The 20,539-nt window shown below is 44.9% G+C and overlaps 1 protein-coding gene across 3 annotated transcripts in view; it reads left to right on the top strand.

Annotated features, from left to right (window-relative positions):
* LOC147012171 (protein phosphatase 1B-like) overlaps window positions 1-20,251 on the top strand; it is a 55,516-nt gene extending 35,265 nt beyond the window's left edge. For 2 of the 3 annotated variants that reach the window (XM_085855941.1, XM_085855938.1), the window contains 4 exons: window positions 757-963; window positions 8,471-8,585; window positions 17,236-17,288; window positions 19,678-20,251. In XM_085855941.1, the coding sequence (XP_085712067.1) occupies window positions 757-963; window positions 8,471-8,585; window positions 17,236-17,249 (336 nt within the window). In that variant the 3' untranslated portion in view covers window positions 17,250-17,288; window positions 19,678-20,251. The remainder of the gene's footprint in view (window positions 1-756; window positions 964-8,470; window positions 8,586-17,235; window positions 17,289-19,677) is intronic. The other variant, XM_085855940.1, reaches the window with a different exon arrangement.
* The last annotated feature ends 288 nt before the right edge of the window (window positions 20,252-20,539 follow it).

Here is a 20,539-nt window from a genome sequence, read left to right as displayed (position 1 = left end):
ACTCCCGGGCTTTCGTCTGTACGTTGAACCAAAAGACAAGACGACATCGAAGCCATTCTAAGCCGATCAGAGATCCACATCTACAGAGTTTCAGAGATGACCATCACCCCCAACCGGGGGTAATTTTTTACACCGATGATGTGAGGATTTTTGTGACGTCATTTCTGTATCGCTTTCCGGTGGTAATGCGATCCGGGTGGTTCAGCAAAATTTCGAATTGAAGCGTTTGTAAGATTTATGGTCCAAGGAGAAATATCCAAAGGAGCTTAGAGTATTTGTTTTAAAGAGAGAAATAGAAGAAGGACAAGGATTGTTAATCTGCTTTCAGCATCACTCTTTGTCATCATCAAATTCTTTGTATATTTTATTTCCCATTAACATATGTACAAACACACTGTTAACATTGCTTATCTTGATTCAAAACCAATACCCGGTATATATATATATATATATATATATATATATATATATATATATATATATATATATATATATATATATATATATATATATATATATATATATATATATATATATATATATATATTTTCTCAATAACTATGTGTACCTTGTTTCCAACGTAGGTCGACTCATATGTACACTAATTGTGAACCTGAGAGTCACGTGACATCAAATCAAGATGTTTTTTTGATTACTTTCATTCAAAATCACTGAGTGTTCTTTTTTTTTTTGACTCCACACTCAAAAATTTGAGTGTTACCACAGTTGAGTTAATTTTAATCTGTGCCGCCACAGGCACCGACGGAGCAGCCCGTGTCTCCAGAACCTGAGGTGTATGCGCTGGAGCGAAGTCCGGCCGACGACTTTGCCATACTGGCTTGCGATGGCATCTGGGATGTAATGTCCAATGAGGAGCTGGGGGCCTTTGTGCACACTCGCCTTCAAAGCCTGTCGAGCCTCGAGAGCATATGTGAGCAGCTGCTTGACACTTGTCTCCAAAAGGTTGGTTCCAAAAAGATTATTTTAAAAAAGAAATCCTCAATGTTAGGAGTAACAGTGTTGATGAGGAGTATCAGTGTCTGTTCACATGTTTTTTATTTTTCTCTGAAAGTTCTCTGGTCCTTGATTTGACCCCTTACGGAGACATCCATGGGGGCATCGTGGGAGAGAGGCACTGTGTACAGAAGCATCTCATCCTTTTTAAGAGGAAGTTAAGCCATCTGTCCTATCTCCAACCGTTCTAGTGCTTTTTTTGGCTCTCTTATCTTACAGTTCAGAGCTATCTTACAAATGCGTACATAACTGGGATTCAATCATTAAATTTGTCTCATGGTTGCGTCGTTATTGGAGTGAGGCTGTGCCTCCGATACAGCTTCCTTGTTGTACATCAGAGCAGGAATTTAGAATTTGGCCAGAATACGGGCACGGAATGGCCAACTCTTTTTGAAAGGTACAGTGCTGTAAAATCTTCCTCGTTTACCAAAAAATGCTGATGTCTCTTCTGAAGGCAGGACAACCAACTTAAAGTCCTTTTGGAAAGGATTTGATACTCATTGATGCAATGCCATGGCTACTTCTTCTTCTTCTTCTCCTTCTTCTTCTTGAGTATGGCAGCTTGGCTGCCGGGTAGCTATCATTTTGTTGGGGCGCGACTATGCCGCTGATGCTGTGCCCCTATACCAGTACACTGGTACTCATTTCACCAACCTAAGAAGGATGACAGGCTGAGTCAACCCCACCTGGTGTTAATTCAGCAGCCGCAGGGCTCGACCTCAGGATGTTAAGATCCCAAGCCAGCCACCCTAACCGCTAATCTAACACCAGGCTTTCTGCCATGGCTACTAAGTCACAGTTTGATATTTTATGGTGAAATGGGGAATGAAACCCAAACGCGAGAACTCAATTGAGTACATGACCTCTGAATTATCCTGCCTGTCCACCATGAAGGTTTAAACTCTGCCAATGTGTTTGATGGAGTATAAACTTTCAGTATAATGTGGTGTGGATAAGTAAATAGTGTGTAAATGCTTGGTTTGTTTCAGAAAAGATTATAAGTAAATGGATAGATTGAATTTAAAGGTTGGATTAAACAGTCAAAAAAAAGATGTGGATATAATGCAAGCATGATGGGCCAAATGGCCCTCCCCCTCTCTGAGTTTCACACACACACACAGTTTCGCACACACACACACACACACACACACACACACACACACACACACACACACACACACACACACACACACACACACACACACAAACACGCACACACACACGCCTCGGTTTTAGGACTCCTGTAAATGATGTTAATTTCACATCACCCTATCTGATTTATATTCAACTTAATTACCTCCTCCACCGAAGGTGGAGGGTGGTTATGTTTTCACCCATGTATGTCTGCTTGTCTATCTATCTCTCTATCTGTGTGTCTATTTCACTTGTCTGTGAGCAGGATATCTGAAAAATTTATTGATGGATTCGGACAAAACTTGGTGGACAGGTTGGGTGTGAGCCAAGGACAAATTGATTTGATTTTGGTGAAGATCTGGATCCGGATTTGGAAATAAGAATTTTTTTTAACTTTTCAAAGTGATTCTTCATCATTGAGAGACTGGGCCAAAATCGATATATAATAGGATGAGATCTTTTTTTTTGATCAAAATTGATGAGATCAAAATTTTGAATGGATTCTGACAAAAGTTGGTGGATGAGTTGTGTCGATGAGAAGAACAAGCCGATTCTATTTTAGTTCAGGTCCAGATGGCAGGTCCTGCCTATCATTGGGATATAAAATGTAAACTGCTCTGCCTGGCAGAGGTATGCACTCGACTAAGTTTGCAAGGAATTACAAGGAAGCTTTGCACAGGAGGAGGCCATTCGGCCCATCATGCCTGCGCTACACCAATACAGGTCAGGTCAGGTATGGGAGCATGTGCCAGAACAGCACGTCGCTGCGTCCACTTTCCGCCGGTACTCCAGGGGCCTCCGTCTGGCCATCCCCCAGGCAGATGCCAGGCCCAACCCCATCTCCTTGAGATGATGGTCAACCTGTTGCAACCATGAGGCACGTGGTCGACCCACTGGCCTCCTCCACTCATGAGACTCCCTCGCTGAGAGAATCTGGTGAGCAGGATCAGAGTCAGGAAAACGAGCCACATGTCCATACAGCCGCAACTGACGCCCAGGGACTATGCAGGTAACAAATCTCATCCGAGTCTCTCTCAGCAACCGCTCGTTGGACACAAAATCCGACCAGCGATAGCCAAGGATTCTCCAAAGAGACCTGGTACCAAAGGAATTAAGTCTCCATCTCAGATCCTTGGTCAGAGTCCAAGTCTCGCACCCATAGAGCAAGACTGGAAGTACCAAGGACCTGAAGACTCGGACTTTCGTCCTCCCGCACAGGTACCGGCAGCACCACACCCCATGATCCAGTGAATCCATGACTCCCCAGGCCCGACCCAGACGTCTATTGACCTCTGACTCGCAGCCAGCAGAGACATGAATATCACTGCCAAGGTAAGTGAATCTCTCCACGACCTCAACATCCTCACCACAAACAGACACAGACTGGACAGCAGCATCCAAGATGTCACCGAAAGCCTGGATCTTAGTTTTGACCCAAGAAACCCGTAATCCCAACGGCTCCGACTCCTCATTCAGCACCTCGAGGGCCCCCAAGAGGATGTCTAAAGTCTCCGCAAAGATGACCGCATCATCTGCAAAGTCAAGGTCCGAGATCTTGACATTCCCAAATGACGCACCGCAACTTGATCTCTCCGACATCCTCCCTAGAATCCAGTCCATACAAGTGCTGAAAAGTGTGGGGGCAAGTACACATCCCTGACGAACTCCAGTAACAACTGGAAATAAGTCAGAGATGGTACCACCACACTTTACAGCACTCTCAGTACCAGAGTAGAGTTCAGACATCAGATCGATCAGTTTCGGTGGCACCCCACGAAGACCAAGAATCCTCCAGAGGACATCCCGATTCACTGAATCGAACGCTTTACAGAGATCAACATAGGCTGCAAGCAGCCCCTGCCGAAACTCTCGTCTGCGTTCGGTGAGGACACAAAGTGCAAGGATACGGTCAATCGTTGACCTCTTTGGTGTAAAGCCTGACTGCTCTGGACGCTGGTGCTCAAGCAGATGGTGGCGAACCCTATCAAGAATTATTCGAGCAAAGACCTTGCCCGGCACTGAGAGCAGCGTCACCCCTCGGTAGTTGTTGCAGTCTTGGCGATCACCCTTCCCTTTCCAGAGAGGGACAACAAGGCCCCTCTTCCAGTCAGTTGGGATGATGCCTGTGTTCCAGGCAGAGCACAAAACTGCATGCAACGACACGAGTGCAGCATTTCCACCAGCCTTGAGAAGTTCGGCATGGATGCCACAGATCCCTGGAGCTTTGCCCCGTTTCAACTGGTTCACCGCAGCCCGTGTTTCCACAAGCGTAGGTGGACCACAGTTGATTCGAGGGTCAGCAACAGGGATTGTAACACCCTTGACGTCCAACTCGACAGTTGGGGGATCAGCCTGGTACAACCGCTCAAAGTAACCGGCCCAGCGGGCCTTCACTTCAGACTCCTCTGTCAAGAGCCTACCACTCTCTGCTCGAAATGCAGTGCTCCGAGGGATGGGCTTGGATGAACGTAATGCGCGAATTCCCCTGTAAGCGGGACGAGAATCACCTGTCCACAGGTGATGCTCTACCCCCTCACAGATTCCTCGCACATAGGCCTCCTTGTCCACCCTCAGTGCACGTACAGTTTTACGCCTCAGCTCCCTGAACAGCTCAGCTCTGCCATTCAGCCTGGCCCTGCGACTCTGGTCAATGGTATCCAGTGTCCCTTGAGAGACAAAATTCTTCTTTGCCCTGCGGTGAGCTCCAAGGCATCCACCGGCAACATCAAGGACGGTGGTCTTGAAGGTGCTCCACAACTCTTCAGGACCCCCCAAAGCACCCAGACCCCCCAAGTGTCCACTCAGCCTGTTCGCAAACTCCTCAGCTACTCTCTCATCCCTGAGCTTGGCAACATCCAGCCTCGACTGGGATGGTACCATTCTCCAGAATTTAAGGTGCAGCTTTAGAGTTGCTACAACAAGCCTGTGATCAGTATTGAGGAACTGAGCACTCCGGTAGACCCTGCAGTTCTGGATCATCCTCCAACGACCGTCAATGAGGACACGGTCAATATCCTTTGCCACACCGCCAGCGTTGGAATACCAAGTCCAGCGATGAGCTTGTGGGCGCTGAAACCATGAACCAGCCACCCTAAGTCCATGACTTCTTGCAAAGTCAAGGAACTTAGTGCTATTCTGGTTCATAGTTCCTGACCCATGGGGACCAACACACACCTCATAACCATCCCTATCAGTTGCAGTCGATGCATTGAAATCTCCCAAGACTAGAAGTATATCTCGTCTGGGGCAATGGTCAACCACAGACTCGAGTGTGGCGTAGAATGCATCCTTCACGGTGAGATCACTCGCCTCAGTCGGAGCATAAACAGAGACCAGGGAAATGACACCTAAGGAGTGACGAATCCTTAATCTCATAATACGCTCGTTGACCGGTGTTACCTCAATTATCATTGGGGTCAGCTTATTGGACACAGCTACAGCAACTCCTTGGGTATGGTAACCATCAGAGCGACCAGACCAATAGTAGGTGTAACCACCCACCATTATCTCGCTGCAATCCGGTCTCCGAACCTCAGAGAGAGCTGCAATCCCGATGTCCAAACGCTTGAGCTCAGATGATAACAGAGAGAGGTGATCATCCTCTCTTAGGGATAGGACATTCCAGGCACCCACCCGAAGGGACCGCCTCAGGTTAACCCAAGGAGACCGCCGTCTGGTGGACGACACCTCAGCACCACTCCGACACACTCTCCCGCAATCTGACCCAGGGATGTTACCCCGTGGTTTCCCTCCTATCAAAGATTGGGGGTCCCGAAGGCTTTGCCCCAATCCCGTCATCAGGTGAGCTGCCCTGCGAAGGGAAGCTGCACAGGAGGTACTCCCACAGAGTGGGTTTTCAGATTTTTTTGCGTTTTTGCGGAATGAAGGGTTTTACGGTGGCCGGAGTGCAAATCCTGCCACCAACATCCTAATAAGAAGTGACCCAACTGCAGGAGGACATCCGCAGACACATAGACCAATACAACATTTAATAAATCCATCGATACCCCGTCCCTTCGTGTGCAGCCTTTTGGCTGCTACACTGGCACTCATTTCACCAACCTCAGAAGGATGACAGGCTGAGTCAACTACCCCGGGTGTTAATTCAGCAGCCAACAGGGCTTGAACTCAGGATCACAGGATCCCAAGCTACCACCCTCACCGCTAAGCCAACACCAGGCTTAAATTTGCACCAGCGTGGTTGAGTTTTAATTGTAGTTTTAATTGTAAACCTCAAAATAATTCCTTCATCCAAAGTAAAGAACCTTAACCTGTAAGCAATTGACAGATTTCTCAACCACCCCGGATGCAAATTTTCATCGAAAACCAATTAAAGGTTGAAGAACATTTTTTTTTGCTTTTTTGACAATATACAGAATACCGTACTTCACAATTTTCAGGAACTTACTAAAAGTTTGAAAACTGCTGGTGATGTCATCTTACATGAGAAAATAATCAGCACACAGGTGAACAGGTAAATAATTGCTAAGTTGTCTTTGTAATCTTGATTATCCCTACCTTTTCTGCCTCTGAAGAATCTTTCATTGTGAAGAATGCTTTGATCTCTTGGCTTTTTGTGGTTGCTATCAGTTTAGCCATGTGCACGCTTCCTGCAGGCTTCATATCAGATAAGCCACCGTGTGAAATGGAGAAGTTCCGCAAGCAGGCGCGTGCGCGCGTGCGCACACACACACACACACACACACACACACACACACACACACACACACACACACACACACACACACACACACACACACACACACACACACACACACCAATGTTACTGCATATTCTAGCTAATAAGTTTCACTTTATTCAGCCAACTGCATGAACCCATTCAAATATGGTGGTCGTATGGCAGCTTAGCTGCCGGGGTAGCTATCATTTCTTGAAGCGTGACTGTGTCGCTGATGCAGTGCCCCTCTACCAGTACACACACTGGAACTGGTACTCATTTCGCCGACCTCGGAAGGATGACAGGCTGAGTTATCCCCCTGGTGTATTAATTCAGCGGCCGACAGGGCTTGAACTCAGGATCCTAGGATCCCAAGCCACCACCCTAACCACTGAGCCAACACCAGGCTATTCAAATATTATGCTGAGCATTGGTCACTACATCTGAGTTTGGACATAGAATTGCCATCGAGACGGTGGTTCAGAGTACGGCTGCTAGATTGCTCCCAAGGCTAGCTACACAAAGCTACGAGGAGCGGATGAAGGAGACAGCACTTTAAACATTAGAAAGGAGGTGGATATGAGGGGATCTCATTAAGATGTTTAAGATAACGAAGGGTATAAAAATAGAATGCTGAAGTTTTTTTTACTTAGCAGAATTAACAGCGATGGGACCTGCGGCCATAGTTTTGAAGGTAAAGTGATTCACCACCATCTCAGATGGTCCCCAATCCAAAACCATGATCTTTTTGACCCTCGTTAACCCCACCTCAATCGCTTCTCCTTCCAAATTTCCAGTTCTCCCTTCTGAGAGTTTCCTTCTGTATCCATGTTGTCCACTCCGTGCATCCTACCCCCCCCCCCAATTCCTCCCCACACGCATTGTTAGTCTGCCTCGTTCGATATTGGCCTTCAACCCTGCTGTTGGTGTTTCCTCCCTTTATGTTTGCTGTTGCATCCTGATCTATTCAGTGTACTAATTACTAGCTCTTCCACAATCCTTGACCATGTGCTACACAAAAGAAAGGAGAGTTAGTACGTTAACGCAGGAATATTTCAATCAGTGAGTGCTTAATATGCATCCAATGGTTTCCCTGGAAAGGTGATGACAGCAGAGACAGAGGATGGTTGTTTTAAACTATAAATGGATGGTGCCTAGAAGCAGTGGGGATAGAGGGGTAAATGAGTGCTGGCAGGATTGCACAGGCTTGATGGGTCCAACGGCTTCCTCCTGTGTATCATTCCTTGTGTGAGCTTGTGGACAGGTTTCGTTATCTTGAGAACAGCAGATATGTCGAAAAATAAAATGAACATGACGCCCTATTTCGGGATAAATTTTTTTTGTTTCATTTGTATTTTACTTACCAACATAATAAACACGATAACTGGCATTTTACGATCTTTTATCACATCGTGAGACATGGATTGACAGTTCAAATCTGCGACATTTCATGGACGAACAGAAACTTAAACCTGGTACCCGAGAGTAATTTCCTGTCAAATTTGATTTGAACAAGCTGTGGCTGTTGGTTTCTAAAATTAGAAGAACGCGTTTTCTGGGAGCAGCGTTAATGAGTGCTGCTCGAGTCCGCAGAGGACAGCTTGATATGGATTTTCCTCATCCGTCCCCCCCCTACCCCTACAGGGAAGCCGAGACAACATGACGGCTCTGTTGATCTGCTTTTCCAACCCTGAAGTCTCACTCCCCGACGTCCCTGGGTGCAAAGAGGCTGACACAGGTGTGCAGAGCAAACCAGGAGGTAACATACAATCACTGTATCCATTGTGCGTGGACTGTGTATTACGGGAATTGTTTTCCCACGAATATTATCAAAAAGGACTGCTACCGGTTGAGTCAGATGGATGAAGATTTGTGAACCAATTGTTATTTGTAAACAAAGAAAAACAATTTTACAGAATGATCAATAATAGTGGAATCGCTTGGTTTCTCCAAGCCCCGTTGCAGATGCATTCACTGCGTTACATAACCGGAGAGTTCATAGCAATGATGCCCCGCGCAGTGTTACTTCAATTTAAACCAAATAATGATTCTAACGATCGTCACAAAAAACAAAATCCGGAAGCTTGTAGTGCTATTGTAGTAGTTCAGAAGCAGGCCTGAACAGCACGCTTAGACACCACGCCACTGAACCTTGATTTAAATTGTAGTACGTGCTGCAAAACTGGAGGCTCGTGGAAGTATTATGAAGGTGATTTGTGTTATACAGTCTTGAAGTATGACCGTTTTTACAGCCATTTTTCCCTGCTGTGCAGGGGTTTGGCTTTTTCTTGAGGCAATGTTTTATGGCTGGATGCCCTTCCTGACGCCAACCCTGGTCGCCTCTTACGACACACAGGGATGTGGTACACCTATTCTAACCGGGGCATACACCGGGACCAGTACACTGGCACTCATTTCGCCGACCTCGGAAGGATGACAGGCTGAGTCAACCCCCTGGTGTTAATTCAGCAGCCAACGGTGCTTGAACTCAGGACCCTGGGATCCCAAGCCGCCACCCTAACCACTAAGCCAACACCAGGCTTACAGTCTTGAAGTATACAATTCAATTTAAAAAGAGGTTTAAAGACGTATAAATAAATAAATTCCGGGTTTACTGCCATTTTCCGCAGTGTCTGTTACACCACAAATTGATTACACCACGAAGGAAAGGAAGACAAATTTACCCGTGCGAAGAGCGCTTTAACCTCAGCGTTGCCCAGGTGACAAAAAGGGAATTGTAATACCCTCTACCACGACCACCATATGGCACCACAATGGCCATGTGGTGTACATTTATAAAAATAATTTATGCACCCTCCACACCCCCGCGTGAGGCCGTGGCCACATAGCCTATGCTACCCACACACAAAGTTGTATTTGTACCCTGTGTTTGGAGTTTGTTACTTAAAAGATGTGGCCATGCATAGAACACATAGAGAGACAGAGACAGAGACATAGAGATTGTTGCCTTTCCAGACAGTCAGAGGGATGGACATGAATCAATTGCTTAACCCTGATTTTTGCATCGCATGCATGGGTAATTACTATAATACAGTCGTGGCAGCCACAGTGTGAGTTCCAAATTTTGAGATTTTAAGTCAGAATTTTGGATAATTCAGACACCCTCATTGTTTTTTTTCATTGAGTGTGCTCTGACCTCTTGCTTGAGATTCAGAGGATCTATCCTTCGTTAATTTAGCAGAAGGATCATTTCGAGGTTAGAGTGGTCAGGATGGAAGCCAAGTTTGCTGTGTTGGTTTGAAGAGAATCAGACAAGATGTAGGACTTGAGGTCTTCTGTGAGTGTTGAGTCAATTACCTTGCTGATGGAGAAGAAACTAATTGGTTTGTGGTTAAGAGTGTTAATCATGGTGGCATACCTGTAGGTAAATCTGCAGAAGGTCATAAAAACTGCCATTTCAGTTTGTTTTTTTAAGTCCAAGGGTCTAGACTTATGGAGGAGCAGAATGACAAAGGGTGGCATGTTCACAAAGTTGTAGCATATATTGGGGGGGGGGAAGGGGGGAGGGGTTGGCAGTACACAAGGAGGAAAAAAACCCCCAAAACGACGAGCAATGGCCTGGAGAGGACCAGAATGGGAAAGAAATCCATGTGTGTAGAACAGATCAAAAAGATCATGAATATGCATGGGCGAGCGCAAAAGGTAGTGATTGGCAGCACATTTGAAAGACTGAAGTGAGGATGATGAGACAATGGACACAGGCAGACAATTCCACAATCAGGAGAATAAGGGGACAGATGAATGCAAATGAGCAACCAATTTAGACTCTGGGAAGGTAAGAATGTAAGAGTTATTGGAAGAATGCATGTGACCTGGGGTGGCTTGAGGAGGGCATAGGTCGGAGAGGGCATAAGGCGCAAGGCCAGATATGTGCTTGTGTAAAATAGATCCCACCAACCTGTCGCTGGTGGAAGAGTGACAGTGCTAAGGAACGGTATCTGGAATGGCAAGGTGTGAGCTAGGGGCACCAGCCCAAAAAGGGAATACTCAATCAAACTGTGAATGAAGGTCTTGTTGGTTGTCAGAAGTTCTAGTTGGCCAAGGAAAGACCTTGCATGACGAAGGATGCCCAGGCGGCAGCGGGGTTTTGGAGGCCATCTTGGAAATGTGTACGGTGTGCCCAAGAAAGATCATGGCTGATGGTGAAAGTTGGGGTGCAGAGATGCCAACTTTTGGAAATCAGAATTAGGGAGGATTTGCAACCGACACCAAATAATGTGCGCTAAGCGCACATCTCGAGCGTGGAGCGCTCGACCCTAAGGCGGGCCCTGGAAGCTCTGGGGTTCTAGACGCTCTCTAGTGCCCTCTGAGCCCTATTTTGGAGCATTTAACATTTTAAGAATTCCCACTTTTTGAACAAAAAAAGGGGAAAATTGTGCACTTTTTAATGTTACATGTATGTTAATATTAGTAAGTTAGGGGACAATCAAAGATTAACAAAAAGCACAAAAGAAGCAATATTTTTCTTACCTTACTGGCTGGTACTACTGCTGCTTGCTTTTTCCATGGCAGCTTTGCTGAGTGACAGCTGTGTGGCTCTTTTAGCCCTTCTGATTATGTCTTTGCTGTATTCTCTCTGGTAGCAAGGGGTGCTATGAGCTAGTTTTTCAATTAAGAGAGCTTCCAGGGTTTTGACACTCAAATTGGGACGAAATTCAGTATGATTCTTCCGTACAAGACTGAGTGCCCGCTCACATGATGCGTTTGAATGAGGAATGACCAAGATTCCCTTCATCACTTTGCTCAAATTAGGATACTTCTTGGCACCAGTGCAGGGATCTGTGAGCTGTGAAATCCGATGCCACTGCTCATCCACTCTCACTGTCTCAGTAGCAATTGTAGCTATGGAGCCGTCTGCCTGGTAGTGAGCGAATTCACTCTCAAGACTGTCTATGTCACTATCACCGCCACTGAACAGACAGGGGAATTTCTTGATGAAAAACTCCACACAGTCAAACCCCACTTCTTGGTGTAGCTTAACATCCAGCACCTGAGCATGCTTGGCTAATTCATCATCTAGCGGCCAGGTTTTGAAGATGTAATTGCAGGCTTTCACATAATATGAGCGAACTGCACTGAAGAAACCTTGGATGTCTGACTCACTCAGAGTGAAGGTGGATTTCTTGAGACTCCTTTGTTCCCTTATATACAGTTTGGCATCGTTCCCAATCATGAGGTCCTCATCATTCTTCTGATGATTTCTGTCAGAGAAGGGTACATTTACCAGAGCAACCGATGACACCGATGGTTTCAAAAACCGTACGAAGATATCTTTCAGAAGACCATTCAATTCTCCGTGCAGGAGATGAATACAGGGTTCGTCTCTTTGGAGCAGAAGATTCCCCTTCTCAAAAAGCTTGTTAGCATATCGAAGGAAGAAACAATAGAGTTTTGTTTGTGGAGACAAGAACATCCTGTTGACATGTTTTTCTCTGGATTCCTGCACAGTGTTTGAGGAAGATGCGCTTTTAGTTGTAGAACTCGTAGTACACTTAGCCGCAGGGTGATCACACTTGCGTTTACTGCCAGCAGAAGAGGTCAGACTCGTAGTACCAGATCCAATTTTACGTTTGAGGAGAGGGCTTGAGGTAGGTGCAGCCAAGGAAGAAGACCTCTGATTCGAAGGTTTTGCTGAGCTTCTATCAAGTGATTTGGCAAAAGCAGAACTTAACTTGGGTCCTTCTTTGCCTGTAGATGGGACTATCACAGTCTTTCTCGACTCTGAAGGGATCTGCTTTGTAGATGAACGTGATGAAGGGCCGGTGATGCTACCTGCTCTCAGCATTGGTTTTGGTGCTGTCCCTGCTGTCTTCTTCGCAGCAGATACTGCAGTGGTAGTGGTGAATGCTGCTCCACGAGTGCTTGATCCTGCAGTGCCAGTACTGGCAGTAGATACAGTGCCGTCCTTCTTGCTCGTTGTTAGAGTCTTGGCTACAGTTGGTTGCATTTTTCTTCGCACTTCTTCTTTGAAGAAGAGGCGAAGTGGCTCCCACTGTTCAATCAGCCTGTCTAGGCACTGACCAAGGGACAGCCACCTTGTTGCGACATGCTTCAGAATCTTGTGTGTCAGGGCATCACAGAGTTCTTGCAGTGCTTTCACTCCTTTGACGCGTTTACTACTTTTGTCCAAGTAGTAGTAAATATCGATGAGAAAGTCATCTAATTCAATGGGTAAGGCCTGAGCCGCCTTCTTGGCCGTATTGTGCATCATATGGGAAGGGCATCCCATGATGTAGCACTCTGGATTTTGTTTGTGGATATAAGCAGCGACTCCTTTGTGCTTGCCCACCATGACAGAGGCATTATCAGCACAAAAGGAAACACAATTTCCCCACGGAATTTTCCTGTCACTGAACTCATGATCAAGCAGTTTGAAAATGTTTTCTCCAGTGGAATCTTGTTTGCACGCAGGCAAACTTAGCAAACCTTGCTTCACAATCCCAGCACTGTTGTCATAGTACGAAATCAGGACAGGATATAGCTGGGCCTCACCACTGTCATTGCTACTGTCTGTAGCTAGGCTAAATGGAGCTAGTCTAGCAATATCGGCAATAGATGAAGCAGTAACATTTGACAACTCACCAATTATTGCTGAAGTTTTTGTTCTTGCACATCCATACTTTGAAGCAACTTTTGAATCTGGAAACATCTTTTGAAATAGAGGTCCAGCATGATCTGAGACTGATATGGGCAAGTTATGTTCCACAATAAATCCACTAAAGAGAAGTTCCGCTCGGGTAACATCCTCTTCCTCGCTTGTCCCTTGTTTGGTGAAATAATTCAGAAGTGTACCGGTACTGTACATTCCGGTGCTTCCGAATATCATCGCGACCTCCGTGCTCAACTGAAATATCAACGCTGCATACTGTACAATACGCATGATGAATTCCTCTTTCAGACTTTCGAATACACGGGTATTGGAGACTGTATTCGGTCTTGTACTTCTGAGACCATTTCTTGGTCTTCGTAAGCTTCTTTTCTGCCATTTCGTAATCAACATCGAGGGCTTGAAGCATCGGTAACTTCGAAGTCGATGTTCCACAGCTGCAGCGCGACTCGTAGAACTCTAGCGGCTGTTAAACACCGCACGGTGGTCGCGACCGCCGGGCTGGTACGGGGCCCAGCTGCATGCGGTGAGCGTATCGCATGCATATACACTGTGCATACATACCGCATGCACTGTATTGCACACATACCGCATGCACTAAATCTCAGTGCATGATCGCATAAGCGAGATCCAGACCCAATGTTTCGCTGCTCCTCATTGGAATTTGCAATTTTTTACGTACAATTTGGTAGCAGCGAACGTTATGGAGTTACCACATGCTATACGTAGCAGACGATGCTTTTCATTCAATTCTCATACTAGTACATTCTGATTAGTGAACAGTGCAAAAATATCAAAATTTCGGGAGGATAAGGATAGTGATCGTAAGGGCGGGAGTTTGGGTGAATTTTCGGAAGCCTCCCGATGAAATCGGGAGGGTTGGCATCTGTGGCCGGGTGATCTGTGAAGTTGGAGTGCAGACCTCTGAAAGTGTTGGAACAGAGGGTTAGAGCAGGAGATGCATACACAGGAGAACACTGGTGGGGACTGGGGAGCAGGGACTGGGTGTGTGAGGAGAGTGATGTGTGCTATCTCTCACTGCCGGTCCGATCACATTTCTTTGAAGCTCGTTCAGCAATGTGGAGTCCAGCATCTTGTACAACTGTGAGCAAGGGGTTGTTGAGTACGTGGAGTTGGCATGGACTGCATGTGCAGGTCGGAAGGTTGGATTTGATGTGAGTTTGGAGTGATCGGATACATAGCTGTGTTATTGAGCTGTGAGCAGGGAGAGTGATGGAAGTGTTGGGGGAGGTGAATTGAAAAGATGACACGACAACGAATTGTATGGGGGCAGAGGGGCAGAGGTTGGAGAGAAGGAGAGGCGTTATGTAATGTATCGGTAATAGAAGGCGAAGGCGAGGAAGAGGATGGTGAAGAGGACAAAATTTCCTTTTTCTCCCTTTAGGTTTTGTGAACGATGGAAGGTTTTATGTACTGATGGCATCAGTGCTGGTTGCTAATGAGATTTGTAGATCCCCAGGTGTATCTCCAACTTCGCAGGGAAGAAGCTTACTTAAGACGCAAAGGAAAGGATTGAGAATCTGAGCTTTTTCAGAAAAGACAGCATTCAATTATTCCACCTTACCAATGAACAGTATCCACGTGTCCATTGTGACTCCTGCCTAAATGAGCCAAGGGACAGAAGAAGGTCTGAAGATCACCTGACCCATTGCCACGAATACTACCACGGCAGTAAAACGGTGGTAAACTTCCGGAATTTATTAATTTCTATGACTTTTACAATTTTTAATTTATTTACATTGAATTGTATATACTTGAACCCTGTAGAACACAAATCACCTTCTTAAAGGGGACCCAAACGCTCGGACCGCCTCGATGTTAATCTCTACCTTGATATCCTACAAAATAGATACGATGCCTTTTTCCGATTTCTGAATTATAAAATGGGTAAATTTGTGACTTAAAAGTCGAAATCTTCTCCTTCAGATTATCCGTGACATCGCATCACGAAGTGGATCATCATACCCGTACCGTCTCCGGGTTACATCGTAGTACGATTGAACTCAAACGGCGAATAGTTTTCGATATTCCATAAGTATGCCGTGTCGATGCGTCCTTGGTGCTTGGAAGTAACGCAAACCGAGATGGTTTCATGTTGCACCAATGGCTGAAAGACCCGAAATTTTGCAGAAATTGGAAGAGGTTTGTCTGAAATACCCGAGTGTGGATCAGGCCGACAAAATGTTCGCTTGTGTGCTCGGAACATGTTACAGAGGACTGTTATGGAACAAGAGATGGCTCGATGCGATGGTTATCCACCACAATCGAGAGAGGATGTCGACACCGTGATTAAACGGAAGAAACAGCCGTCGTTCGAAACTGTAACAGCATCTCCACCCAGCTACCAGCACATGGACACGGACGATTTGAGCGGTAGATCAAACACCTGGTCCCATTGCCCGGCAGTTACCACAAGAGCACCTGAAAATAATTATCAATTATCAACACAAATTTCTACAAATCAAATGAACCACCATCTATTTATCGTGGAGAGAAAGTTTGTGTATGTATCATCATCTACTCCTCCGAGAGCATTTGACCGAGGATGCTAAAACTTACAGGGTACCCCCTCTGTCCACAATCCCCCATCAACCATCACCACCATCATACCCATCACCACCCCTCACCCTCTCCACCATCCCCCATCAACTATCACCCCCCACAATACCACCACCACACACTCCCTCCCCCCGAGCACCACTCCCCCATCCACTGGGGCAGGACATCGACACCTCACGGACATGACTGTGTGACATGGCACGGACATGGAAACAAATGGCGTGCCAGGAAAGTATGAAATGGGACGATCCCGTAACATGGAAGACACCTGGTCAGCCTGCGATGGTGGACAAAGCATATTTTTTCCCCTTCAATTATCAGACCATGATTAATGATTCTCAATGGTTTTCAGAAAAGAAAAAAAATTTGTCTATGGGTTTCTCTTTAATACTTCCAGGAACGTCCAGTTTTGCAGTACTTGGACATGTTGAATGGGGGTGGTGTATAAAGGAGGTGTATAAGACTGTTTTAATATCGCTGAACTTCCAGAATTTTATCTAGACGATCCTTCAAATCATTATTTTATTAAAATTGAAGTGTATATTCTTGTAACACTGCATGGGGTAATGTGATCTATGAACTCTGTAGTTATTATGTTGAATGAGGCAGACTACCAGCCCTCTGGGCAATCTTGTTCCAAGCATGCAACACGTTCTTCTGCCACATACCTTTATTTGGGCGGTGTATAGGCAACTGACAGCTCGGTATACGCCAAAAAAAAAAAAATAAGCCAGGTTATGTGCATGAAACAAAAACGTACCTACTGCTGATAATTCAAAACTCCTCACTACACTGGAAAACGTGGGGACAGGAATACTGCACTGTGAATGGTGGAGACTTGTAACACCGTCCCTCACCTGGAGGAGGCGCTACACGATACACATTTACATTTGCGATCCCCTCACAACCCCCCGCCCCCCCTCCCCCAAGACCACCGGTAAAGATAAAAACACCCCGATGCATTAATCGGGGTCATGCTGATCCTCTGTAGCAAGTCTCAATGTAATCAGCCCAGAACTGTAGAAGGAGTAGCGTGACACACGCACGCACGCACGCACGCACGCACGCACGCAAACACCGGTCCGTGAATTATCGTAAGGATGCCAATGAAAGCTGTGTATGTACTGTGTACAAGTAAACAATGGAATGTTGTTAATGCTGATCAAAGTTGCATCCATTCTCTGTTGGTTTTCTTTTTCAGATGGTGAAACGTAGTGATGTTTTGTCAATAGCGCCACGGGCTATCTCATCGAGGTTTGTTCATTTTCTAACAAACAGAATACCAATTTAAAATGTGAGAGAAAAACACAATACCGTCTAGTCTCTGTACATAAAATTACAGATATTAGCTCCATCTTTACAGTCGGTCCAACTGCAGTTCGGGTGTTTTGTGAATGAAGATGCTTCCAAAATTAGGTGTGTGAGAGAAGGTGCCCTATTGGTGAATCCCATTTGTTTTTTGACAAAGGTAAGCAGAAATGTTTAAGTGATTTAATAATGGGGCCTGATATTGGAAGCTCTTCTCGCTCGTCCTTCCCCTGGCTCCGTGGGTCTTTTACACACATTGCTGTTGTTGCTGTCATAGTGGCTGTGGTTGTTACCTCCACCACTGAAGGTGAATGGAGGTCGTTTTTACCCCTGTCTGTCTGTTTGTCTGTCTGTCTGTCTGAACAGCATTCGTTTCTCAGAATGTTGTGAGCGGATTAGGTTGAAACTTGGTGGACACGTTAGGTGTGTGACAAGTAAGAACTGATTCGATGTTGGTGAAGATGTGGATCCGAGAAATTTTTCAGTGATTCTTCACTATTGAGTGATGGGGTTGAAAACGATATATAACACGATATCTCAAAAAGTTATGCACTGGTTTGGACGAAACTCGGTGGACACTTTGGGCATGTTTGACGATGAAGAATTTACTCGATATCGGTGAAGATCCAAAACCGGATACGAGAATTTTTTTTAAAAGCGATTCTTCACCATTGAGAGATTGGGCTAAAACGATATATATATATATATATATATATATATATATATATATATATATATATATATATATATATATATATATATATATATATATATATATATATTGCACGATATCTCAAAACGTTGTGGACGGATTCAGATGAAACTTGGTGGACGAGTTGGGTATGTGACGAGAATAAGTCAATTTGATTTTGGAGGTCAAGATCCGGCCTATCTGTGAGATACAAAACGTAAACTGTTCAGCCTGGTGGATGTATGTGCACTACCGAGTGCCGTTCCAGTTGTTGTTCTTGTTTGTGTGCTCCTTCCAGGTACTTTTGTAAAGGTCTCGATCGCTTCGACAATTATTACTATATTTAATTTTGTGTGCCCCTTTCTTGTCCTTCAAGCTTTTTTCTAAAGGGTGTCTGTTGTCCTACCATTGGAACCGCTATATTGAAGCTCCAAGTGTTACTTCTTCCTCTTCCCTCCTGGAAATATGGGCATTTAAAAAAAATTTTAAACAGGCAATTAGATTATGATTAAACGGAGGTGATTGTTTGTTCCAAGTAATTTGGTTATTCGTTTTCTAACGGTACCATTTTTATTATTCTACAACAGGAGCAAATCTTTGGAATAAAGTGTGACAGACACATGGACGGAAGCTTCTCCTTTTATCAATCGATGTTTCACAATTCAAAAGATCATAATATTTTTTCTAAGAACTGTTTGCTAAGTTTTGCAAATTAGAGATTTGCGAGAATGGAAAACTACCCTTCATGAAGGCGACTGGTGGTGTGTGTTGGTGAACAATTCGAACAGCGGATAATTGAACGAACAGAACATTCATTGAAGTATTGGAACTGTCATGGGAAGCAAGTAGAAGATGATGTTTTGGGCGTTAACTCTACTTTTGCTCCAATGAAAGGTGAAAACATCCGCTGCTCCTTGCTACTCATGCTGGTGAGCATACTTCGATGAACGTTCTCTTGATTCCAAGCATTATAAATTTGGTCGTGTGAAACTCATTTGCACATCGTTTGAACGTTACGAATCAAGTGTGCTGTCCACGATGGGGCTGTGAACACAGAGAACTGATTCTGGATCATATGGGAAGAGAGTCAATGGATTTCACAGAATCTTGTTGCACTCCCCTCCTGTCCACCAACGTATACCGGCAGACGGGACGCCCATTTAACGTCCATCAGAGGGACGGGCACACACATTGATTAATCACCCTACCTGTGAAACACCAGGTTTACAGATGGTGAAACGTAGTGATGTTTTAGCTGGGTCGAGATTCAAACCCAGGTGGAGTGTCAAGTGTGGAGGCAGCACACACCATATTTACTCTGCACATCAGTGGTATAACTTGGCCAGGGTTAGGATCAAACCGCCGACTTCCTTGACTTAGAGCGGACACTCTGTCCATAATGCTGCTAAGTCTGGTTAAGTTGGAATCCAGACTCTGCCCTGGCTTTTACATTATATGGAATTTAAGATGTCAAGCAGAGGTGGTGAATCGGTCTTCGTTGGCTTCAGTATTAATCGCAAAATAAACGTTTTGGCCGTCAGCTTTAAAATTCAGGTTAAAGTGGAAAATAAATGTTGCAATTCTCTATCGTGTCGGCACAATCGGCAGGACGTCATGACAACGACAATTTCTGTTCATTTTCAGGGAAGAACGACCCGTGGCTGAGAACACATTGTTCAAGATTCTGAAGGAATTTCGATTCTTCATCAAACTATATTTCACTTTCAAACAAATACAATTTCTTTTCGAATACTCCTTTGCGGTGTTTGTATAAACGAATGTAAATCACAACATTGCTTTGCTGTACATTGTTCTTCTTGCATTTACATAAATGAATGCAAAATAGTTTATTCCGTTAGTTTGTGAAATTCCTCGTTGGTCTGAGGTTGTGGTTCGAATCGATTAGTTCGATTGATGTTGGCTAAGATATTGCAGAGACAAACTGGAATTTTTTTTAAAAATCTCGTTAAAAAGCCGATGGAGTTGAGTTGCTGATCTTCACCATCACAAGAAGAGTACCTTTTGTTTGTTTGACCCTTTGCCTAATTGAACAGTTTGCCTTTTAAGATCATAATACATTTTATTTTGCACTATTTGTCGAAATAATACGGCTTATTGAAGTTGATGAAAGAAATTAGAAAAGGTTCAACTGCACAAGGCGAATTTGGCTTTATTCTCAATTATCAAAATACATTTCATTTGATTGTTTGCATTGTAAGTCTTTGCTTCTTTTTTTTGATACAAAGTCAAGGATTGTGGAACAGCTGGGACAGAATGGATCATGCGGTAACAGAACAAAAGGAGCAGCAGAAAGAGAGGGAGTGGGGAGAGGGAGGAGTGACATACCAACAGCAGGGTTGAATGACAAAATAGAGGGAGACTTGGACAAACAAGGAATGGGATGAGGGCTGAGGGAGGATGTATGCGGTTTAATAAGATGGATACTGAAGCAAACTCTCAGGAAGGAAAAACGGGATATTTGGAAAGAGGTGGGCATGGGGCTTGG

The sequence above is a fragment of the Eptatretus burgeri genome, chromosome 15 (assembly GCF_056783735.1).
Source record: "Eptatretus burgeri isolate ZD-2024b chromosome 15, Ebu_testis_v1, whole genome shotgun sequence".
Lineage (NCBI taxonomy): Eukaryota > Metazoa > Chordata > Myxini > Myxiniformes > Myxinidae > Eptatretus > Eptatretus burgeri.
Note: the sequence above shows the minus strand (reverse complement) of the source record. Positions and strands in the feature narration are given on the sequence as shown.